Source organism: Bos indicus, chromosome 10 (assembly GCF_029378745.1).
Source record: "Bos indicus isolate NIAB-ARS_2022 breed Sahiwal x Tharparkar chromosome 10, NIAB-ARS_B.indTharparkar_mat_pri_1.0, whole genome shotgun sequence".
NCBI lineage: Eukaryota > Metazoa > Chordata > Mammalia > Artiodactyla > Bovidae > Bos > Bos indicus.
In genome coordinates this window covers 11,393,767-11,418,694 of record NC_091769.1, presented here as the reverse complement: position 1 = coordinate 11,418,694, position 24,928 = coordinate 11,393,767, and the positions used below count along the sequence as shown (strand labels likewise).

The 24,928-nt window shown below is 36.0% G+C and overlaps 2 protein-coding genes across 13 annotated transcripts in view; one reads left to right on the top strand and one right to left on the bottom strand.

The window, feature by feature from the left end:
* Positions 1 to 24,928, top strand: part of STYX (serine/threonine/tyrosine interacting protein) — a 111,579-nt gene that overhangs the window by 44,087 nt on the left and 42,564 nt on the right. For 5 of the 8 annotated variants that reach the window (XM_070796887.1, XM_019968117.2, XM_070796890.1 and 2 more), the window contains 2 exons: positions 4,375 to 4,468; positions 7,089 to 10,669. In XM_070796887.1, coding sequence (XP_070652988.1) covers positions 4,375 to 4,468; positions 7,089 to 7,162 — 168 coding nt within the window. In that variant the 3' untranslated portion in view covers positions 7,163 to 10,669. Of the gene's footprint in view, positions 1 to 4,374; positions 4,469 to 7,088; positions 10,670 to 24,928 lie in introns of those variants that run through there. The other 3 variants (XR_011568722.1, XM_070796888.1, XM_070796889.1) reach the window with 2 other exon arrangements.
* Positions 7,336 to 24,856, bottom strand: GNPNAT1 (glucosamine-phosphate N-acetyltransferase 1). 5 transcript variants are annotated; one of them, XM_019968110.2, is made up of 6 exons: positions 24,631 to 24,856; positions 19,552 to 19,719; positions 18,524 to 18,586; positions 17,228 to 17,355; positions 14,608 to 14,669; positions 7,336 to 13,335 (listed from the first exon to the last, which is right to left on the bottom strand). In XM_019968110.2, the coding sequence occupies exons 2-6, from the start codon at positions 19,703 to 19,705 to the stop codon at positions 13,188 to 13,190; spliced, it is 555 nt and encodes a 184-aa protein (XP_019823669.1). In that variant the 5' UTR covers positions 19,706 to 19,719; positions 24,631 to 24,856; the 3' UTR covers positions 7,336 to 13,187. The 5 variants fall into 5 exon arrangements, with proteins under 5 accessions (XP_019823669.1, XP_019823670.1, XP_070652993.1 ...); XM_019968111.2 differs by having other exon boundaries at positions 24,543 to 24,804; XM_070796892.1 differs by lacking the exon at positions 24,631 to 24,856 and adding an exon at positions 24,573 to 24,593.

Below are 24,928 nucleotides of genomic sequence, written 5' to 3'. Positions count from 1 at the left end.
AATTATAATATTTGCATTCTATGCTATAACCGCATTTTCTCATTGTTCATGCTGAGTTCTATATTTAAGTAGCATTTTAGCCTCCTTATTCAACTCCTGGAGTTTGAACATTATTTTCAAGAAGAGTTCTTCGAAACTTAAGTCCTAGCATTTTGGAAAATGTTTTTCTCTTGCTCTTATGTTTGTTTTGGCCACACTGCATGGCATGTGGGATCTTAGTTGCCTGACCAGGGATCAAACCCATGCCGTCTGCAGTGGAAGTATGGAGTCTTAATCACTGGACCACCAGGGAAGCTCTGTTGTGTTTATGTTTGAATGGCACTTGGCTAGATTAAAAAAATTTTAATACTTTTTCTCTTATGAGTTTCTACACAGACCTAACATTGAATAATTGTCCTAGAGAAGTCTGAAGGGAGCTTAATTTTTAAAATTCTTCCCTCTTAGAAGACTTGATTGGAAGGAGGAGCTGTTTTCTGGATGAGCATAGGATGCTTTATTAAGTATATCTTTTTGATTGTTCTATATTAATTTCCTTTTAGTCATAATATGCCCTTACCACTTAGAGATTCACATCTTCCCTTATTACAGAAAGTTTTCTTCTAATACGTATTTGGCTATTGTTGTTCTTTTTCACTTGCCTGTTTTTTTCTCCCAGAGACATATTTTATATTGTTTTCTTTTTTTCTTCCATATCTACCATTTTCTCTGTATTTATTTTCAACTTTGTTTTTTTGTCTTTTGGCTTGATTTTTGGCAAGCTTTTCTTTCCATTCCCATGCTTTGTTGTTTCATCAGATGTTTATTTGACATTGTTATAAGCAGTGGCAGTAAAGCAGAGAACAAAACAGACAAATCCCTGACTTCATAAAACTTATTTTAATGAATTAGACAGTAAACCAACCTAGTGGGCTGCCATCTATGGGGTCGCACAGAGTCGGACGTGACTGAAGCGACTTAGTAGCAGCAAACTAAAATATAGGAGGTTATGGAGAAGGAAATGGCAGTATCCTTGCCAGAGAAATCCCATGGACAGAGGAGCCTGGTGGGCTTCAGTCCATTGGGTCACAAAGAGTCAGACGGAATGACTAAACTACAACAACACAAAAGTAGTAGATCATATGGTAATAGGTCACAGAGGAAAATAAGAGAGCCGTTAAGGTCATATAAAGAAGTGAGACACAATTGCATTTTTGAAAGGTGATAAGAAAAGGCCTTATTGCAAAAATGTTATTTGACCAAAGACCTGAAGAAATTAAGAGAATGAGCTATTTCGGTACTTGGGGGAAAGCGTTCTAGATAGAAGGAATATGTGCAAGTGCCTTGAGATGGGAGTATGCCTAGTATTTTCAAGAAGTGTGAGGAGGTCAGTATAGCTGGAACAGAGTGAGCAAATGAATAGTAATAATAGATTAAACCTGGGAGGTAAGGGGCCACGTGATAGGCATTTATAGGCCATTATAAATAAGGCCTTTGACTTTTAAGTGAAGGAATAAACTGGGTCATCTGTGTTAAATGTAGTATACCATGTATATATACTGTAAGGGTTGTTGGGGTTAGGGCAGAAGCAAGTACATAAATTACGAGGCTATGGAGTGATGGGAGTTAGGAGAGAATACGGATTTAGACAGAGGTGATTGTTGATGAAAAGAGATCAGATTCTGGATTTACTTGACAGTATAGCTTACAGAATTTGCTGTTGGATTGGAGAAGAGAGACTGGGATGATTCTAAGCCTTTTAGTCTGAACAACTGGAAGAGGAACTGTTGCTTACTTGTATAGGAGAAACTGCATGAAATTTGAAGGGAATAAAATTGAGACTTTTTGGTCATGTTAAGGTTAAGAGAGCTATTAGATAGTGGGCAGGTCTGCATATAAGCCTGGTGTTCATGAGAAAGAACCTTATATATAGGGGTTTTCGGTATATGGATGCTATTGAAAGCTTTAAAACTGAGTGAGATCACCAGAGAAGGGAGTGTGGGTAGAAAAGGACTTCAAAAACAGAAACTTAATGTACTCCCAACATGTAGAGATTGGGGAGATGGGGAATCAGCAGAGGAGGCTGAAAAGAGTGGCCAGTGAGTTGGGAAGAAAACCAGGATGGTCTGGTGCTTGGAAAGTCAAGTGAAGAAGGCATTTTAAGAGTAGGAGATGATCCTTTGTTTCAGAGGTTGATAATAGGTTAAGTAAGGGCTGAGAACTGACATTGAGTAGGAGCACGAAGTGATCAGTGCCCTTGACAAACAAGTTTTTGTGGAATGGGGCGTATAAGCATAATGGGAAGAGAGGAATGTGAACAGCCAGAACAGATATTTCCAGGAATTAAAAGGGGAAAACAGAAAAACAGTAGTTGGAGGGGAAACTGGGATTAAGAGGGGCATTTTGTTTGTTTTCTAATATGGTAGGAAAGGGCATATTTATGTGCTGTTGGGAACAATCCAGGAGAAAGAGGTACATTAATAATGTGCTAGAATTGCATGGTATGGTCCGTTCTCCTCTTTGTTGATTCTCTTACAGTCATTATTTCTGTGGTTTATTTTCTTCTTTCTGTTTTTCTATTGAGCTCTAAGAGTTACGTCATCTCTTTCATTGTTAAATTTCTTCCATGAGTCCTTTTATCTCTTCTTTGAACTTGTTTCAGAAATGCCGTTATCTCATTGATTTTATGGAGAATTATTCACAATTTCCACCTGCCTCGTGTAATTTTCATGCAGTTTTCTTCATATATGGACTTTGGTTATAATGTTGCTTTTTTCCCCTTAGAAACACTTTTACATAAGACTTATATTGGTTCATTTTTGATTATTGGTCATCTTCGAACTGGAGGCATTCTTCTTAGATAAGCCATTTTCCCAATAATAAAGTTTTGGGGAGAGATTGGGAAATATAGGCAGCTTAAATTTTCCCAGTTGTTTTGGAAGACTTTCTCACCAACAGTTTTTCCCACTAGTATGAATCTACTCAGTGAGTGGAGAAAAGGAGCCCCTCTGTCACAGGTTTTTCCTTTTTAGGTTCATAAATACTACATGCACATTGGAGTCACCTGGGGAACTTTACCCATACCATTAAATGAGAATCACTGGAAAGGGGGCAGCCAAGGAGAGGGGTAAGCTGAGTATATATATACTGGTTTTAAGACTTTTCAGGTGATCCTCAGGTATAGTCAGCCTGAGAATTAGTGATTTAGTTTTTACTTTTAGCTGACCAAGATTAGCAGATGCTTGGCAACAGTTTCTCCTCCACCAGGCTTGCTTCTTGCAAAAATGCCAGGTGTGGATGTTCACATTTTCCTTGATAGACCCACACATACTTCATACTATGCAGGGGCTTCTAAGATTTGTCTTAGGTCTGCCACCCTTTTTGGAGAACTCTAAATTGTACCCACTTTGTTTGATATATGCAGCCAGGTATTTTCTGTGCATAGCTTAGTCTGGTTCCATTTTTTTAATATTATTGTGAAATATAATACACATATGTAAGTGCATAAAGTGTAAACAAACATCCATGTAACTACCATCCAGATAATGAAATTGAACATTTTCCAGAATTCCAAAAGTCCTCTTGAGGCCTCTTCCTAATTATAATTCTCTTTCTTCTGTCATAAAGGTAGGCACTGTTCTTTTTTCCTTACTCTTCTTTCTCATATTCAGGGTTATCGATGTTTTATAGTTTCATCAAATCAGGAGTTCTCTATATATCTTGTTCTATCTCCTCCCTTTAAGGAAAGAAGGTACATGAATGCTTTTATTATTTCATCTTTAACTGGAAGTCGAGGACTATTGATTTTAAGAAATTAGAACCAGATACATACTTGAACCAGATATATGCTTGAAGATTGAAGGTGGGAGGAGAAGAGGACAACAGAGGATGAGATGGTTGGATGGCACCACCAACTCAATGAGTTTGAGCAAGCTCCAGGAGTTGGTGATGGGCAGGGTGCGGTCAATGGGGTCACAAAGAGTCAGACATGAATGAGTGACTGAACTGAATATACTTGAATCCATTAAGTACTTTATATTAGTCTGATTTTTTTAATATTTTATTTCATTTTCTTCTTAAGTCAGAGATCTGCCCCAGTGGCAGGGAATATGTCCTGATTGCTAGTTCAGTGTGTGATACCCTATTGCAGGCTATTGGCTTGATTTGATTTATAGTCTCATCAGTATATATGAAATTATAAGATAGGAATTTTAAGCATTTCTCTTACAGCCATATGGCACTGGAGTTTTCAGTATAAACTAAGAATACCGATAATGCATGCATTAACCACTTTTTAAATTTCATTTTGTTTTGGGTATCCAAGAATTTAAATGTATACTCAAGTTAATTGTATACTCAAGTTAAATGTATACTCAAGTTAATTAAAATCTTTTCTAGGAATATGAAGCCATCTACCTAGCAAAATTAACAATACAGATGATGTCACCACTTCAGATAGAAAGGTCATTATCTGTTCATTCTGGCTCCACAGGTAAGGATTTTTTCATTTTGGAGAAATTTGGGGAGATAGATGATATGAAAAGTAGAAGAGAAGATGCAGATGCATCTGTCACTCATTAGCAAGTTACACTGAGCAATTTAAATTGTTTAGAAACTTTTGGATGGGCTATTGAATTAAAATAATTTCTAATTTTAATTTTATAATTAATTATATATTATACTGAGCTTCTGTGTGTATGCCACTAGTTAAGTAGAACATGCTGGTTGGAAGATCAGATTTCCATTTTGTTGACCTTTAAATCTTTAAGTAGTTTAAAGTGAAAGGGTCAGTTGCTCAGTGGTGTCCAACTCTTTGTGACCCCATGGACTGTAGCCCACCAGGCTCCTCTGTCCATGGAATTCTCCAGTCTAGAATATTGGAGTGAGTTGTCATTCCCTTCTCCACAATTAAGTAGTATAACTGTGTTGGAAAGATTAAAATAATAAGAGGGGTCTGGTACCGGAGGCCCTAAATAGACTTAGGTGATCTTATTGAAAATAAAAGGTGGCTAGTAAGTGAAAGCAGGGTGACTCAGTTTCTCTGTTGCCATAAATATCTGTCCTTTTTTCTTCCCTATTTTAGAGTGTTTCCTCCCCCATTTAATGATCCAGGCATGCTCTCAAAATCTTTTAACGTTTACATTCCTCTCCAAGACCTTGCTACCCTTTTTTGTCTCCTTTCTTTTTATTAGAGCATTCATGGAATTTATTAGTTTATTATTTTTCTCTCCCAGAGTTCCTTTCAGTCTTATTTGCACCAACAGCCTTTTAAGTTAGGAAAAATAGGTTACATACCTGGTTAGTGTTGGATTTAGAAATTGAACACTGGTGATCTCATCCACAAGTCCAGCACTCTATTGTACCTCCTTAGTTGATGAAACTATGTAACCAAACTTCAAGCTTAACTTCCTACTTGTCATTGACTCTTTAGTTTGCAACTTCTATGTAATCATTTTCCAAAATGGGAGGCTCTGTTTCTTCAGTAACAAAAATTCTTTCTTTTTATAATACCTTTAATCTCAGTATAGTTCAGGTCTGTATTGGCCTCCCATCCTACATGTTCCATACATTGTGGCCAGACATATTTTCATGAAAGATAATTCTAATAGTGGTTTTCTTCTTGTCTAAAAGTCTTCGTTGGCTTAATTTTTTACTGAAGCAAACACATCACAGATAGTAATTAAAGGCCCTTTTGATCTTTATTTGTATCTCTCACTGTACCTCTATATATGTACTGCAGAAAACTGAGCTACTAATGGTTACCCGTGTGTCTTCTATTCTCCACCTAGAAAGCATCACATCCAGTCTCTCCATAAAAACTTGGTTCAGATGTCGTTGCCTCAAGAAAACATGATGATTAACTTATTCTTCCTCTAACTTCTAGTTATTCTGCCATAGAACTTTATCTGTACCTCCTCACTTTCTGCCTTGAATTAGCTAGCTATGTCTCTCAACCTCCTTTAGTAGAATGCAGATGTAGCACTGCATCTGAATCTGTTATAACAGCTGTATTTAGACTTAAGGCTTTCCAGGTGGTGTAATGGTAAAGAGCCTAACTGCCAATGCAGGAGACATAAGAGACACAAGTTCAATCCCTGGGTCAGGAAGATTCCCCTGGAGGACGGCATGGCAACCTACTCCGGTATTACTGCCTGGAGAATCCCATGGACAGAGGAACCTAGTGGGCTGCAGTCTATAGGGTCACAAAGATTGGACACAACTGAAGCGACTTAGCACGTATGCACACATTTAGACTTATTTTAACGACTAGCATATTTTCTTCTTTATTCCATCAGTACTATATTTCTGTTCTTTTCTTATTAATCTTGTAGTGAAATACTGGTTTCCCTTCGGAATCCAATCCACCCTCTGGACTAACACTAACCATGATTTAGCACAACTTTTAGGGCATAAGTTTAAGGTGATGTAACTATTTGGCAGATAACGCAGCAAACCCTTTACCAGTTCAGTTGTTCCCTAAAGTTTTCCTCCATTGAGACTCAAATTTCTTGATTATGATTGTTGGGCATATACAATCCCACACATACTCTGTGTGGGAAATTCCTGTACTAGCAGACTATGATATGAGGAGTAGATAAAAGAAATTCTCTTATCTGCTACATGCCTTCCTTCCAATTCTACACTTGTTGATAACAATCAGTTTCACTGGAAAAACATTTTTGACAGCATCTGTGAAGCAAAAGGATAATTACATCTACAAAATAAAATTATACAAATTATAACTTCATAAAGTTATATGAAGTTCATAAGTAATATGTTCAGAGTCACATGTTTATGATGGATGCCTAGAAAATGGTAACCAAATATTTATGAACCATTATTTTAAAAATTAATGTTCATTATATAAAATACCTTAATAATTATTAAGAGGGATGATGTCACGAAGATACAAAGTTCTTTGGGTTATTTGTAACAAAAGTATTTTATCAGTACAAAGGTTTATTAAAAATTCAGTCATGAAATTTTCATTGTCATATATATATGATAACACTTCATGAAAAATGAAGCCTTTCCTAGCTGTAACATTCTAATGAATGAATTTATTTAAGTTCCCATTATACCATATGTTGTGTTCATGCAATAACTTTTAGGCAGTTTGAAGAGAACACATGAAGAAGAAGATGATTTTGGAAACATGCAAGTGGCAGCTGCGCAGAATGGCTGATTCAAGAGCAGCATTATAGAGGATGTGAATTTCTATTTGAGGAGAAAAATACTACAGACAGTAATAATGTAAAATGGTAAAAACACAAGTAGTTTCTTTTCAATTATATGTTGCTTCCAGACGTGTTTCTCTGCGACTTGTTGAGCAACATTTTAAGATGTTGGACTTCTGCAATAGATGGCACTGATGGTTTTACTCCTTTTTTTTTTTTTTTTAATTCTTTACAGTTTTATTATAAACCAAGAATTTTGGACTTGCAAAGAGGTATTATTGCAATAATGCACTTTTCATACTTGAAATTTATTTGTATGATATAAAGTTGTTACTTTAAACAAAATGCAAGTTAGGGGGGATTTGTTTATAAAATCTGGGTAATTTATAACAAAAGAATTTCCTAAAGTTTGCTAAAAATTCATTTTATGTTCTACATATTACATTTTAAAAATAATTTTACAGTTCAATTTTATGATGGAGCCTCTTACAGAAACATTAACAAATGTAGGAATCTGCCACATTTCTTTTTTAGTATAATTCAATAGTTTATCTTTTTTTAAACTTCTTGATCCCTTATTAATAATCTTTAAATCATGACAGCCAACTGTCCTTATTTTAACATGATCCAAGTATTGCTTCCTTTCCTATTACCTTCCTAATTTTATTCTGTAGAAAGAAAAAGTTTAATGAACAAAGGAAAATGTTTGCTTTATAATACCAGATGTTCACAAATACAAGGAGAGTTTTCAACTTTCAAGTGACTTTCCTTTAGCGTTCTTAAAAGCCAAATGTTCTGTTTCTTCTTTTCGGAGTCGTGTAGCCGATTTTTTCTTTGTCCAAAATGGTTCTAAATATAATAAACCAATGTAGCACTATTTTTCCTAAACAAAGCCCCAAAAAGAAAAGTGCCTTGCTTCATTAGAAAAAATAAGTAAATAAATCCTTATGACCTCTAAATTAGTATGTAGAACAGTGAAAAGTTTTGAACATTTTTCTATAATTTTTTTTAACCATAAATTAATTTAAACTGAAAGTCTTAAGGCTTGAAGAAACCTGAGTAAAATTATTTGGAATATGGAACATTTTACTCCTTCATTTTATGTTGTCTTAATGATTCTGTGAGATTGTTCTGGCTCAGACAGTAAGTTTTCTTTGAGGATGCATTTTTTGTAGAAAAGTGATTGTGGAAGACTTCAGTGTATACAAATTAGTGTTGTAATCAGTTCTTTCTTTACATTGAGTTAATCCAAATTTCCCCCATAATTTGCATTAGCAAAGTCACTTTATGGATCCTAGGTTCTCCATGTTTTTATTTATACATATAAAAATTGTTCTTAAAAAAACATTTTTACTACTTTAAGTATGATGTTGGGGAGGAGAGGAGTGTTTTAACTTTTTATAGTTGATGATTTAGGGTAGCACGAATGAAACTCCTTTGTATTTCATTTTTCTCAGTCCTCTCTTGAGGTGCTTTACTGATGAGAGTGATTTCCATACCTTCCTTTGGTACCAAGAGGTACCCCATAAAGTAACCTATTATACCAACTTACCTACTTTGCTTTCCTCCCTAAGGTGAAGTAATACAGTAAGTTTTTTTATCCAGCATAACAGGAGAGTGGAAGTGAATCAAAACTGCTTTGTTAATTAAGCGTTAATTCTGTTGACCCAGGTGGTTTTCTTCTGATTCCTCTTCCCTTCCCCTATTTTACCACCCTAAAAACAGCATATTGTCAGTCCCTTGAGGTCTTGTATTCTGTTGTATGATTGGTGTGTTATATCATTTGGTGTGGTGGTCTAGTATAGTCAAGATTTGCATTGAGTGTTCAGAAATTCCAGTTGGTAAAGTGCCAGATAACACAGCTTCCCTGTATATAGATTACTATTGGGTAGGTCAGCAAAGATCTCTTTTGCAAACTAATAATCTATGATGCTCCTTCCACAAAAACTGCTTAAAAGAATCTTCATAATAGTCCATTTAGATTTTTAAAATGAGACAGTTAAGATTTTCTAAATTAATTTCTTAAAATATACATATCTTCTCTAATAGTCTGGCCAAGGATACAGGTTTGGTTATTGAATTATATTTGGTAATTTTCCACTTTTAATCACTGTAATTTTTATGTTGTCACTAAAGTGCCTGCCCAGCACTGTAAAGACTCTCACAGACACTAGAAAAAGGGACTTCATTTTCTTGAGGACAAATTAATATGGACAAAAAGTTTAACTTTTCTTTCATATAAGAACACTGCAAGTTTGTTTTAAGTATATTCTTCCATCCAGTGTTTAACTGGTTCTTCTGGTAGCTCTTCCTATTCTTTTTATTTGGTTCCGTTTCTATAATTCCTCTATTTCCTTTGATGTTTTGTGATAGCTAATTATAGTACATTTAACCAATCATGATTTATTTTATAGAATATTTGAATAATATATGAGTGACTCAGCACCCAATTATAAGCATTAAATATTAATCTGGGCACAGAATTTAAAATGATATCACATCAGAACATAGGAGAACTGCTTTATTGTCCATTTTGAAAGTATGAAACTTAAATATTGAAAATATTCAACTAGAATGGCAGTATTCTTACCTTGTAATTTCAGTCCATTGGTCTGTGTTAATTTCATATCAGATGTATAAAGAGCAGTTACCTTTGTTTATTTGTATCTACTCTGTGGTGGAAATGTTAAACCATGATAGCTTTTGCTACCAACTTTCAACCACTTAACTTTCAAAGCAGTATATTTGTTTTGGGAGGATTTTGTGCTTCATCTGAGTTTAGAAGTAATGTCAGAAAATGTTAAGCATGTCCTTTTAAAGAAAATATAAGGTTTCTAATTGTCTTATTACCATGGTAATTTAAGTGAATTTAGAAGTATTTAACTGCAATCTTGAATTATAAAGTTGGGATGCATATATAGAGATATATATATCAAAATCTCAACTTGATGTAAAGTAAATGAGCAGTTACCTGGCGGATTTTTTTTTTTTTCAAATAACTGTTTAATCCATAATTCCATAGCAGACTTAGCTTCACCTCAATATTTTTGTCCATTCATCAGTGCTCCAATAAGAAAATGATAGGAAATAGCTGAAAATTACTAAAAGTTTTTTTTTTTTTTTTTATTAGAAAAATAAGTTGCTAGGGTCTTTGAATGCTGGATTTTTTTTGTCTTACCCATCCATGGCAGCTAAAAAAAAAAAAAAAATCACTCAAAATATTCAGGTTTACATGTTAGCTCTCTCTCATAGGGAGTTGCCATACCTCACAGTTCAAAGTGTATTCTATAGATCAGTAACATTATACTGACATGTAATTGCAATTTACTATGCAGCAAAAATGATTCAAGAAAAAAATAACCTACAGTGTCTATTTACCTTTGTATAGACAATTGCTTAAGTTACTCTGCTTTTAACATTTGTACTTGGATAAAATGCTTATTATGTATGTATAGGAATGTCACAGTGCAAGATGCTGCTAGCTCAGGCACAAAGTATTAAAATTATTTTGTGAAGATTGGTGGTTGTATTAAAACTGTTGTGCCATTATACCTCAAAAAAGATTGAAAAGTTCATTTATACTGCTTATGCCATAACCGCTTTACTTAGATTGTTGTCTTCTAGGTAAAAGTAACCCAGTTTTAATCCCACACACACATTAAATCTGAAGGACAAATGAACATTGGATAATGAGAAGCACTTAAGGGTATTTTCTAAAACACTGTGATTACACACATAAAAATTAAGGTCAGTACAGGGAGGTCCCAAGTTTAGGCTCAAGATATTTTTTAATGATTATTTGAACAAGTTTGGAGTTGAAAGTGAGGGAATTTGTGTCTGAAGGCAGAGGTAAGGCCATTCGTAGAACAGCTTCCAGCTCATTTAAAAAAATACTTCATGCTTTTAGTTTTCCCCTTGTTAGCCTACCTACATAATATCCTTCATCAAATCTGAGATGTCATCATCAGCATCACTACACTATCTTTTTGATCCCACTAAAAGGCAAAAATATTGCTGAATAAATCATGACAAACAATTGATCATAAAATGCATCCAGATTTCCAAATGTTACATGTAAAAAAAGATGTGCATTTTAGTCAGTAAAATACAAATATATAAAACACATGGAACAAAATAAAAATCACAACTGCCACTTCATTATACCTTTTCAAAAGTGAAGAGTACCCAAAAATGTATTACTGAAATGTATCTGCAGTTTTTTTCATACTCAAGTTTACCCACAGGATGCCTTAGTAAAATCAAGCTTTTCTGGTTAACTAAAGCTACGTGCAGATCATCAATTCCTCAGGGACACAATTTTTATGTATTATACCTTACCTACAACTTTTGTTTCCTATCGGGGGAATTTAAGATAAGACTGTAAGAACATTATTTAAAGGGATTTATTGAAATAGCCAGCTTATATTACTTCACATTGTTTAGTGGTAAGAATTATAATAAAACATTTGCCTTTTATTAGGGTCCCAGCCACGCAGGGATCTTAGTTCCCCAACCAGGGATCAAACCCATGCCCCTTGTATAGGAAGCAAGGAGTCTCAACCACTGGACCACCAGAGAAGTTTCTATTAGGTTTATTTTTTACCATGGGTTTTTAATTACCAGGATATACCTAGTGAAGCTACTGTTACCAAGGTTATAGGACTCCTTTTTCTTAAAAAGCAAAATTAGTTTTGTCGCTTTCACTAGGGACACACCAATTCATGTGCTTAGGTCATCAGCAGGTAAGTAGCACACCCTCTATTGGTAAAGAATTTCTGTTATTTAGAAAGTTAACTAGCTTTACTGCATGGAGGGAAATAGGAAATCTCGTTGAACCAGGTGTGGGTCAACAGGATGAGAAACAGGTGGTTTTTACTTTCTATGCTCCTTTTACAAAGAGTACACAAAATTAAAATTTTACAAACCCTGACTCGACCTAATTGTTTCAATAGACAACTCAAGAAAAGCACAGAAAACATTAGGATTCTAACAAAATTATTCATATGAACACGTTTAATGTAACATGGAATGCAGAAGATAAGAACCAGTTGTGAAGTATATAATTCTTACTTACTTAAAAAAAAAATTAAAATCAAAATAGGATAGTGACCAGAATAATAGTACCATTATAGTCACATTAAATAGAAAAGCTTCCATCAACATTTTAAGGATGTAATAAATGTAGTATGATACATTTTAAAATGTTCCACAACTTTGTAATCCGCTTTTCATAAAAATGTTAGAAGACAGGCTTTGGACACCCCATGGAAAGATGAGAAATAAGGTTAGAAATATATAATATACCAGGATTTATTTACTAACTCACTGTTAAAAAGTACCTTATATTTCTCTTAGATATTTAAACATGAATAATTATTATATTTCACATATAAGACAGGTAGTACTTCAGCTACATTAGAATTATAACAACTTTTAGATGTATATTTAATTGTCACGTTTTATAAGTTAATCTTCATTTCTACTTCTTTTAAAGGCTCACCAGGTTGTCTGCCAGTACAGTATTAGGATAGGCAAGTGTTGGACTGTACTACATTTAGTTATATCTAACATCCAATTTCATGTAACGTGTGAAATGACATACCCTTAAGTGGTATTTAGATATATTTCTTTGAAACAAAAATATTAATTTTATGAAGTGATAAGAAACAATCTTATTCACTGTATGCTTTTTTTCTTTTAATGAGCAGTACAGATAGCAGACATAACTCCTTACTACCTATACTCTGACTACTAAGAAATGAAGCCAAACTTTAGAAAAATACAATGCAAGAAAAGATTCAAGTTAAAAATATACTCCTTTGGTTAAAAATCATCCCCTTAATAATTTATTTGTAATCTAAATTCAGCATGTCCCACCAGCCCAAAGTAATCTTCTAAGTGTCATTATACTTGTATCACAATCCAGTATTTATGGAGGTCACCTGGTCGCAGCAACAAAATAATTTTAACTCAAGGAACAGAGGATAGCCTTGCTGCATCAGCTCCTTTGATAGATGTCTTTCTTAAAAGATTTTACTTTAGAAACCTCCGACACATGTAGTTTTCTTCAGATACTGTATATCCAAACTTTTTATAGAAACCAACATTTTGTGGTAGACATTCCAGGGTAATCTTATAACAGTTCAGTTTCTTGCTTAGCAAAGTAAGGGTTGATAATAACCTGAAATTTTAAAAAGGGTTGGGGGGAGAGGCATAGAGCATTTGTTAATAAAAATGGATATTAATAACAATGTGAGTGAATAGTTTACAAAACTTTGTTTACATTACAAATAGGTTTATATCATGGCCTTTCTCACTATATTCATTTAAAATTCAAGTTACAAATATATGAAGCATTTAAATCACCCAAAGCATTTTATTTTGTTCCAGATATACTTTATGTAGTAATCTCTGGTCTATTAATAAAAAGAAAACTCACCCCAAACCCTCTTTACAAGTAGATTTTAAAATTGTTAACACCAAAGACTGGCAGCCTTTTAAAAAATATGGCCAAAATTAGCCTTTGTATCTAAATTCTATTCATACTATTTAGTCAGTGTTGAATAGTCAAAACTATTCAGTCAACATTCCCACATAAAGTGGATAAATAATTGCTTTGTTCTTTATCATTTTAAAAGCTACCTAAATATCTGTGAAAGAATGTATCAGGTTACCTATGGATTTAGTCTAATATGAAGTGGAAACAAAAACATATACATCTTTATAAATTCTTAAAGAATCCAAACCAAGTATAAAAATGTGATTCTAACTGCCTTGAGAGAAAACTAGGAATTTCTCAGGTTGCCCATACAGAAAAAAACCTCATCATTCTGAAGACAGAACCTCTTGCTTGAAGTTACACAATTATAAAAGGTATGGCTAAGTGAACGTGCATCAGAAATACTAGAAATTGGTCTGTTTTGTTCACTGATAGGTATCAAATACTTTGAATAGTATCTAGCACATGTGCTTAATATTTACTGAGTGAATTCCGTAAAACTCAGAAAATACTAAAAAGCAAATTCTAACCTATGAAAGTTAAAAGACTTAGATAAATGTATAGAGGATTATACAGTGAAGGCCGGTTCTAAAAGTCATATGACTGAGAACATGTCCTTTGTTTTTAAACATGATAGACAAATTACTTGACTCAACAAAAGTTTCTTCTTCCTAGTAATATGAAAAAGTGCTACTATTAAAAGTTAATAACTTTAAGATGTTGGCTGTTTTAACAGTACAGTTCCAATTTCCAAACTTTATGACAAAAGTTATATATAAAAATACTTTTCACTAAATTCAGTCTAAGCTCGAGTGAGAATGGGTTCATAATTAATGACACTTAAAAAACTTCAAACAGGGAAACATTTTTAACAAGTATCTTGGCAAGAAAATGTAAACTGAAACACAGAGAGTAGCTGCTTTATCCACGGTTACCTTGTTTCTGCCTACTTACAGTTTGCCAAGCTGCTTTCCTCTGCATTCATCACTAACAACAACATCTTCTACTCGTCCTCTCTGAAAATATACACAATGTTTAAAAGACTAAGCATGTAGGTTTTGTTTTTAGTTAAATCAACAAATGATGGTAAGAATTCACTGATGAATGTTTTATAAACCTTAACTTCAAAAATTGCAAATTTTTTAAACTTATTATAGAAGAAATAATATAGTGAATCAATTTGTGGCCTAATTCACCCATATCCCGAGCCATCCCATCCCATTATTTTAAAACAAATCTCAGAATCCACATCACCAAAATGTAATCTTGTTACTAAAGGTACTACATCCATTATCCTATTCCTGCTTAAAAGCAATTTATTTCAGACATAACAAATACAGTATACTAATTTCTAGTACAGAAACCACACCAAAATTCATACCTCACAGAATACATTCCAAATGTTTATCATATTCTCACTGGGTTATCTAGATCTTGTTTTCTTTACTATTTCCTGTGAATCATGAGGAGTGAAGGGACTCTACAGGCATTAGAAGGGTCATGATTAGAACATGTTATTCTGAACTCTTGACCACTGGGAAACTGATGGGAATTTGTGTTAATGTAGTACATTCCAAGTATCATTTTTGAAAAAAATTAGCATTAGTGATTCCAAACACTAATTCCACAAATTCCACAATGCTGACTTGATTTTTCTACGTCTATACCAATTCTCTTCAAGAAAATTAGAGATACCAAGGGAACATATCATGCAAAGATGGGCTCGACAAAGGACAGAAATGCTATGGACCTAACAGAAGCAGAAGATATTAAGAGGTGACAAGAATACACAGAAGAACTGTACAAAAAATATGTGATCACTGATCTAGAGCCAGACATCCTGGAATGTGAAGTCAAGTGGGCCTTAGAAAGCATCACTATGAACAAAGCTAGTGGAGGGGATGGAATTCCAGTTGAGCTATTTCAAATCCTAAAAGATGATGCTGTGAAAGTGCTGCACTCAATATGCCAGCAAATTTGGAAAACTCAGCAGTGGCCACAGGACTGGAAAAGGTCAGTTTTCATTCCAATCCCAAAGGCAATGCCAAAGAATGCTCAAAGTACCGCACAATTGCACTCATCTCACACGCTAGTAAAGTAATGCTCAAAATTCTCCAAGCCAGGCTTCAGCAATATGTGAACTGTGAACTTCCAGATGTTCAAGCTGGATTTAGAAAAGGCAGAGGACCCAGAGATCAAATTGCCAACATCCGCTGGATCATGGAAAAAGCAAGAGAGTTCCAGAAAAACATCTATTTCTGCTTTATTGACTATGCCAAAGCCTTTGACTGTGTGGATCACAATAAACTGTGGAAAATTCTGAAAGAGATGGGAATACCAGACCACCTGACCTACCTCTTGAGAAACCTACATGCAGGTCAGGAATCAACAGAACTGGACATGGAAGAACAGACTGGTTCCAAATAGGAAACGGAGTACGTCAAGGCTGTATATTGTCACCCTGCTTATTTAACTTCTATGCAGAGTACATCATGAGAAACGCTGGGCTGGAAGAAGCACAAGCTGGAATCAAGATTGCCGGGAGAAATATCAATAACCTCAGATATGCAGATGACACCACCCTTATGGCAGAAAGTGAAGAGGAACTAAAAAGCTCTTGATGACAGTGAAAGAGGAGAGTGAAAAAGTTGGCTTAAAGCTCAACATTCAGAAAACAAAGATCATGGCATCTGGTCCCATCGCTTCATGGGAAATAGATGGGGAAATAGTGGAAACAGTGTCACACTTTTATTTATTTGGGCTCCAAAATCACTGCAGATGGTGATTGCAGCTATGAAATTAAAAGACGCTTACTCCTTGGAAGGAAAGTTATGACCAACCTAGACAGCATATTAAAAAGCAGAGATATTACTTTGCCAACAAAGGTCCATCTAGTCAAAGCTATGGTTTTTCCAGTGCTCATGTATGGATGTGAGAGTTGGACTGTGAAGAAACCTGAGCGCTGAAGAATTGATGCTTTTGAACTGTGGTGTTGGAGAAGACTCAAGAGTCCCTTGGACTGCAAGGAGATCCAATCAGTCCATCCTAAAGGAGACCAGTCCTGGGTGTTCACTGGAAGGACTGATGCTGAGGCTGAAACTCCAATACTTTGGCCACCTCATGCAAAGAGTTGACTCATTGGAAAGACCCTGATGCTGGGAGGGGTTGGGGACAGGAGGAGAAGGGGACGACGGAGGATGAGATGGTTGGATGGTATCACTGACTCAATGCACAAGAGTTTGGGTGAACTCCGGGAGTTGGTAATGGACAGGTATACCTGGCATGCTGCGATTCATGGGGTAGCAGAGAGTTCGACGTGACTGAACTGAACTGATACCAATTCTAACACCTTACAGAACAATTTTTAGCAAACAATTCATATTAATAACATTTTCTGTCTCACAACTCTTAAGAGAATGGGAAAATGACTAAGTGATTTCTAGAAAACAAAACTATTCCAGGCTATATTTTGCTCTCTCATTTTGCAGTAAAAAGCAGTGGGAAAACAGACTTGTCTGATGGAAACTCAAAGTTGATATCCATTTTACTCATAAGCATTAATGTGAACACATACCTTAGCACAGGAATGGATGAATTTATGTTCTATTATCAGAGTTGCTGTAGCAACTATCTGGCCTAAAGTCACATCTTCCACAACTGTAACATAGTAATCCCCAGATTTCTTCATGTGCTCAAAAGATTCTGTGGAAATTGGAAAAGTGTGTTATATGGACATTAAACTTTATTAGGTACCAAAAAAAAAAAAAATACTAGAATTAACCAAAATAATTTAATGAATATTTAAAGCTATTTTATCACAGTAAATTACAACTTTGTGTCTAGAGAAAATGTCAGTTATTAAGCATGACCATGTATTTGAAACATCAGCAGTCAGTACTGACTAGAACATAGTCCATACATTTAAAAGATCTGCTAGCAGAATGAAGGAAGGCTAATACAGCTATTTTATAATCTGACAAAGTAGTTTTCAGTTTTCCTCTTGTGATCCCAAATGTTTCATGATTATATGACCCGTTTTAGAAATACAATCATCATTTTTGTTTGCTTTGAAAGCACCCTGTGAAATAGATAAAAAAGTCTCCGTTTCCCAGTAATTTTTCCAAAGCCACATAGCAAATAGGAGCAAAAATGGAATAAATACCTTCCCCTCAAACTGACTTATATTGATAAAATAACATGATTTCTCATCTAGTATTCCCACAAAGAAGAATTTAGGAATAAAAACTGAGCCCAAGAGTATTAACATACTGTTTATTCCCACAGTTGTATTCTAGTAATGGGTCTGAAATGGGATGAAATAGATTCAAAGAAGGAAAACAGAATCACAAAATAATAACTTTTACTTCAAGAGGGTCATATAGAGTACAAAATAAAATTACCTATTGAAGAAAATGAAGAAGATAGGAAGACAGTGTTAAGAGCACTGGATGGAGTTAGGAAGGTTGTAGTTTTTTCCTTACCAACAACTCCCTGTGATTTTGGGTATGTCAACTGACCCTTCTGGGTTTCTATCGTCACATATTTTTATTACATTTTTGACAATGAAGTTTCTGTGAAATAACCTAACTACGTGGAAGGAAAATACTATAATGAAAATCTCTAAAACTGCCACCCAGGTCCTATGCTATAGTAATTATCTAAAAATAGCCAGGTATTTTGTAAAACATGGTAGTAGTTACTTTTGGATTCTAGAATAGATTGGCCACATTAAACAAATAATAGCTAATTTGTTATTTGAATATTTTCCAGCTATTTGAACAAAACAAGTAGACAGTGAACAGAGTTTGAAACAAAAATATAATCTTGTTTCATTTCTTTTTCTTCAGGAAAAAGAGGCTGTAGGACTTACTCATAAATTGTTCTGGGTTGACAACTCCAGTCTCTGTCAGCTGACCTAGTACCTTAAAAAAACCTAGTTTTGAAAAACAGATTTCAAGTCATGAGAAGAGCAAATATATATTAAAAGAAGCAATGTGTCAAGCTGGTGGGCATTATTTTTTCAAAACTTTATGTAATGAACCATTCTTAAATTATTTTAAAAGATTAAACAAACCCATTCTTTCTATATAATCAATATGTAAAACAATAATAGATTTTACTAATGTTTTTGCCTGCATAAGATTTTTGGAATAGTGCTGACCTTAAGACTCAGTATATAGAACCAGCATATACAGTTTTAAATGTAATTTGCAGTAGATTCAATGCAAGGGATGTCAAATTTTCCCAAATACGTGCTTTGGTTTTAAAAATGCAAGATTCTCATTGTGATCAAATATGATATTATTTGTAAAATATAACATTGTTGAGACAACAGTTTTTTTAAAGATTCCCGATTAATGTTATGTTAATATGAACAGCATAGAACTTTGGGAATCTTAACTTTTATATATTGAAGAACTGATTCGACCAAAATAATTTAAGATTTCCTGCCAAAAAAATGAAAACTGTAAAAAGTTGATTTTTGGTTACTGAAATTTAAGGATATTATTTTGGAGAATTTAGATATTAAAAAAAGGAATACATGTAGACAAAACCTTTTGCAACTATCTGAGGCAAATTATCTTCATTCTCATTTTCCATCCAGCTTCTTAGAGAAGATTCTTACTTTTTATACAAGGTAATTTCCCCCTTTTTGCTGCTTAATTAGGAAGGAGCACTGTTGTATATAAGTCATTTGAAATGGTGTAATTCAGTACTGTAGTACAGTAATATCTGGCCTATACACATTGTAATTAAGTTCTCAGTCACTTTAAAATTTAAGCACAAAAAACTAATATGAAAGTCAAATATTTAAAAAAAATTATCAGCATCATCATGTATGTGGAAAAAACAATGCTAATTATAAGTCTAAGTAGCATTTATAAACTGAGCCCATACCTCTATTTAAATCAGCAGTACAAAGAGGCCTCAAAACCAAACCTTCTCCAGGATGTGTTGGGGAAATGGCTGGAGAAAATGTAGCTGTATTCTGACTCCAGTCCACTTCTTTGAGTAGACTTGGGTCAAACATAGGAGTTTCATCAGGTTTCATCTTTGCAGTAAGATCTAAAACAAAATTTTAAATGTTAAGGCATTTTATTTAATAGAAAATTTTTGATTGGCAAAATTGTCAATTTCTTAATAAAAATGAATGGCACTTAGAAAAAATCTTTAACAGGTATGCCAGGTACTTATTTTAGTCTATCCTGAATGTAACATCAAATGCCACAGCTAGAGCTATATAGAAAACTCAGAAATTCTGTCATACAGTAAATGAACGACTAAATTTAGAAGTTGTTACACTTTTAAACTCCATTTTTCTAACAGGACTTTTAAAACATTTTTTCCTATGGGCCAGTGCTACTAGCGTAGCATTTTGAATATCTGACTTTTAAATGACTTTTTTTTTTTTTTAACATTATTGGATTAAGGAATAATTTGTTGGTTTTATCTGATACTAAGGAAGACTACTGAGCATGTAGCTTTAAAAAAAATATGAACCATGAACAGAAGATTCTCTGCATTCACTGGAATATTTGGTCTCAGCTATGATAAATTCACACTAAGTATCTATTGGATTTTGTTTTCATAGCAGGTTTTCTAAAAATCTAGAAGTTGCTCAGCTGCATCTAAGCAACTTTTTAAGAATAGCCTGTGTTTTTCATGCTATTGGAAAATGATTAATTACGGTATTTTTCTCTCTTTTTGAACATTCAGAAATGGTCAGGTTCTTATTAGGTGTAGTCTTAATAAAACTGAAACTAAATGAAAGCTAGAATGCTAGAATGAAAAACATGAAGCATAGAAACAGGTGGGGGGGCACGCTTCTGTAGAAGAGGATTGCTGGAGGGAACAGTCTTCCAAACAATTACCAGGAGACTGTGTGGTAACACTAAACTTTCATTTCTAACACCACACCCAGTTAAACCAGAGTTGGTCCTTGACCAGCACGGGTTTAGGGTGCAAATCCTCCATGCTGTCAAAAATGCACAGTAGAAAATTCGCATATAACTTGTACTCTGCGCTCCGTATCTCATCTATCTATATGCATAATATACTACCATAGCGCTCCGTATCTCATCTATCTATGTGCATAATATACTACCATAAAACAAAGCAATACAGGAAAAAATTAAAGTCCACTTAATAACAGAATAACTTCCACCAATAACCCAACTCCCAGATGTTCTCTTATTTCATAAATCACAGTATGTCTAAGGGCAACTACTTTTAACTTTTCCATAAAGCTAGATTATATTGCATAACCCGATGTAACTATATAGGGAATGCTGCAATCTAGCAGAGGCTTTGGGAAGGTAGTGTGGTGTAATAATAGAAGTTATTATTTGTTCAGCACTTATTATGTGCCAGGCATTGTTCAAAGAACTTTACATGTTACTCACTCACTGTAACAATCCTAGAGTACTGATGATGATCTCCATGTTAACAGATGAGGAAATGCAGGTGTAGACAAGTAACTTGCCCAAGGTCACAAAATTATACCAAAGCCGAGACTGAAACGTAGATGAGGAAAGACCATGGGCTCTAGAGTCAGACCTGATATTCAGATGTCAACTATCTGATCATGGCCGTGTAAATTAAACAATGTTTCGTCATTTGTAAAATGGAGATGAAACTGGTGAAGAAATGGCTTAGTATATACAGACACCTACCAGTGCCTCGCACACTACACATGCTCAACAAGATATAATTTAGCTACTAATCTAAAATTTATTTTTGTGTATGTTCATGTTAACTTATTTTTATATATTCATGTTTTTTCACTTTTAAATTAATTCATGAGTCACACTGCTGGGTACAGCGGCTACAAAAAGGTTATGCTTATGTTAAACTGAAAACATTCTTGGAAGAAAACTTGCTCTAAACACTATGCTTGGATCTAAGAACAGTAAAGAAAGGAAATTGTGATGATTAAAACAATCATTCATAAAATTTAACCAGCTTATGGTCTATCTGGGGACTTCTTGGCGGCTCAGCAGTAAAGAATCCACCTCCAAAGCAGGAGATGCAGGAGGCTTAGGTTTGATCCCTGGGTCAGAAAGATACTCTGGAGGGGGCATGGCAACCCACTCCAGTATTCTTGCCAGGAAAATCCCATGGACTGTAGTTGGACTTGACTGAAGTGACTGAGCACACACCCATGGTTCATTTGAAACAGGTTTTATTACAAGTAATTTTAGTGTGTGCACTTTAGTATTTGTTCCAGATAATTGGGCCCCTGAAGCTCTTGATTACTCTAATCTGAAAGAAGGGGCTTCCCTGATAGCTCAGTAGGTAAAGCCGCCACCTGCAATGCAGGAGACCCCGGTTCGATTCCTGGGTAGGGAAGATCCTCTGGAAAAGGGATAGGCTACCCACTACAGTATTCTTGGGCTTCCCTTGTGGCTCAGCTGGTAAAGAATCTGCCTGCAATGTGGGAGACCTGGGGTCGATCCCTGGGTTGGGAAGACCCCCTGGAGAAGGGAACAGCTACCCACCCAGTATTCTGGCCTGACCAAAGAGTTGGACACGACTGAGCCACTTTCACTTTCATTTGGGCTTCCCTTGTGGCTCAGTTGTTAAAGAATCAGCCTACAATGAGGGAGACCAGGGTTCAATCCCTGGATCCGGAAGATCCTCTGGAGAAGGGAGTGGCAATCCAGTCCAGTATTCTTGTCTGGAGAATCCCATGGACAGAGGAGCCTGGCGGGTTACAGTCCATGGGTTGCAGGGTCGTACATGACAGAGCGACTAACACACACACAACATTTAGTCAAAGCAGCACTCATAACCTATATTTGGAAAATAAGAATTTCAGGCTAGTTAAAATTCTTAAAGCATTCTGGATAGAAGTTAAGAATCTGTATCCTTATACAATCAAAAATTAATATCAAAATGTTTATATGAGCTATTTTATAAAACAGAGCCATACTTAAGGTTACTATCTTTTATTTTACTATGTCCCCATGTAGTAAAATTCTGTTGGTGTCCAATTAATATATTGAGTAAGTTAAAGTAAGGTGTGATTTGATACTAAATTTCAAAAGATTTTAGAAAACAGCAAAATTGTTAAGTTTATTTGGTTTGCAAAAGATAATTTTCAGGATCTTAAAGTGGCCCCAGGTACCACATTAGGAATTTGAAGCCGAATTCCATCATTATCACTGGAGTCTATTTGGGATTTTGGGTTTTTTGGCCAGGGGTCGGGGTGAGGGGTGTGCTGCTTGTGGGATCTTAGCTCTCCAACCAGGGATCGAACCCAGGTCTATGGCAATGAAAGCACCAAGTTTTAACTGCTGGACTGCCAGGGAATTCCCTTGTTGGGGTCTGTCTTTGAAGATTTTAGACTAATTTTAAAAACAACCCTAACCGTTAAGTATTTCTCAAAAACCTTTTCTATTTAACTACTAAGTTAGCAGGTATTTAAAGGCCCTTAATGCGTAAGATTAGCACAATAAATGCCTAGTGAATAACAAATAGTACAAGACTTATCTGGAGGTCATTCAGAAAATCCAGAAGAAAGATTTCCAAACTGCCACAAATGATATCACAAAAACCATACAGCCAATTCATTTTTACTAAGATCACATCAGTTGGTTGACCATTCTCTGGACACAATTTCAACAGGTTTCTCACCATCTTTACTGATACACAAGGGGATGAGCTGCTGCTAGGAACAAACAACTGAGAGCAACAAGTAATAGATACTGAGAATGAAGATTTCAGAAGTTGATATAAAAATTTAAAAAACAATCTAAGGTCAAATCTAAACTTGTCTTTATATCTCATGAGCTCTTGGAGCAGTACTTTATTTAGTACACGGTTAAAGCAGGAAGGGGGACCTTGTGCTGTTTGAGACTTTGGGGTTCGTCTACATACATTTCATAACAATGTCAATTTGAATTTTGTTTGAACCTAAGAACACTTCACTCACTGATGATTTTAATAGGCCTGGCTATATTAAATTATGCAATTACACTTCAGTTGAGAATTTTAAAATTTCTTGATAGTTTATTTGATCCCTATAATTTAGGCATTATTCCCAGTCTATCCATGAGCACCCTATATAGCACGTGGCGCTTTCGGGACGTGACCTCAAGGTAATAGCCAATGAGTGAATCTTAAATCCTCCAATGTCGTTCTTGCCCTCCAGTATCAAACTCAGTAGAGGCCAATCTTGACATCATCGTGCCAGACTGGGAGCTATTTCCCCTATTCTACAAAATGTCAGTGAATCCTGCCTAATGAAACTGACCTAAATGATTTCCTGAGATCCATTCTAGGATTCATTCACGAGTGTATATCCTAACAAAACTAGTCGCCCTTCAATTTTGTATGGCATTTTAAGAGTTCGATTTACATAAATGTTAGCTCCTGTAAGAGAAGTCACAATACTTAGTGTCTCTAGAGGGTAGAATTCCCCCGGAAGAGACAAAGGATGTCCGTCTTTCCCACAGTGAAACCCCAATTTAATCAGTGCAGGAGGTGATCTTCGGAGCAGAATCAGGTCCTCAAGTGGCTCCTGACCGCCGTGGGGTGCTCCTCCGAAGCGAACAGGGGGGCCAACAGCGTTCATGCCCATTTCAAAACCGAAGGCGGCAGAGACTGTGAACAGCTGTTTCAATTCCCCACGTTAAAGCTGCCGAACGGAGTCAATTTCACCCTAGTCTCTGCTCCTGCCTGGCTAAGGCCACCTCCTGCATGCCTGGACCACTGACCACCATCCCTAACCTCTGCTCCAGGCGTGCGTTCGCTCAACTTGCTCCAAACTGCCCTCTACGCCCCCATGTGCACCCAGCTGGCGAAGATAAATGCCTGGATCCCCGAACGGAATCTGCTCCCGCCCCTCGCCGGGCCTAGCTCGCCTCGCCCGGGGGTAGCAGTCACACCTGTTTGATAAACCTGAAGGCAGGCCCAACCTGGCACTCAGGGCATCCGGTCCGGACCTGCTCTCTCTCCCGACCCCCAGACTCTCACCCGCAGAGGTCAGCAGTCTGCGCTCTTCTCCAGGCTCGACGGATTCTCACCCACCCGGGTACACTGCACTGGATCCGGATCCGGCTTCAGAGCCAGCCCCACCTCTTCCCGCCTCCCGCGCTACAGCCCGCTGCCCCTCGGCCGCTACGCTCGCAGCCGCCAAGACGTGGCAGCACCAACGCCTCCAGCCCGCCCCTGCCCGCTTACGCAGGGCCGCGAGCAGGGCAGGGGGAGGTGCCTGCGGAGGGGGCGGGGGCGAGGCCCGGAGGACGGGGCGGAGTGGAGGCGGGACCTGCGG

Excerpts from the sequence above, each read along its gene's own strand:
- GNPNAT1 (XM_019968110.2), bottom strand. The coding sequence starts at position 19,705 with ATGAAACCTGATGAAACTCCTATGTTTGACCCAAGTCTACTCAAAGAA. Across the intron at positions 17,356-18,523 it reads CAACCCAGAACAATTTATGA|AATCTTTTGAGCACATGAAG; the intron begins GTAAGTCCTACA and ends CAATTTCCACAG. Across the intron at positions 13,336-14,607 it reads GGAAAGCAGCTTGGCAAACT|GTTATTATCAACCCTTACTT; the intron begins GTAAGTAGGCAG and ends TTAAAATTTCAG.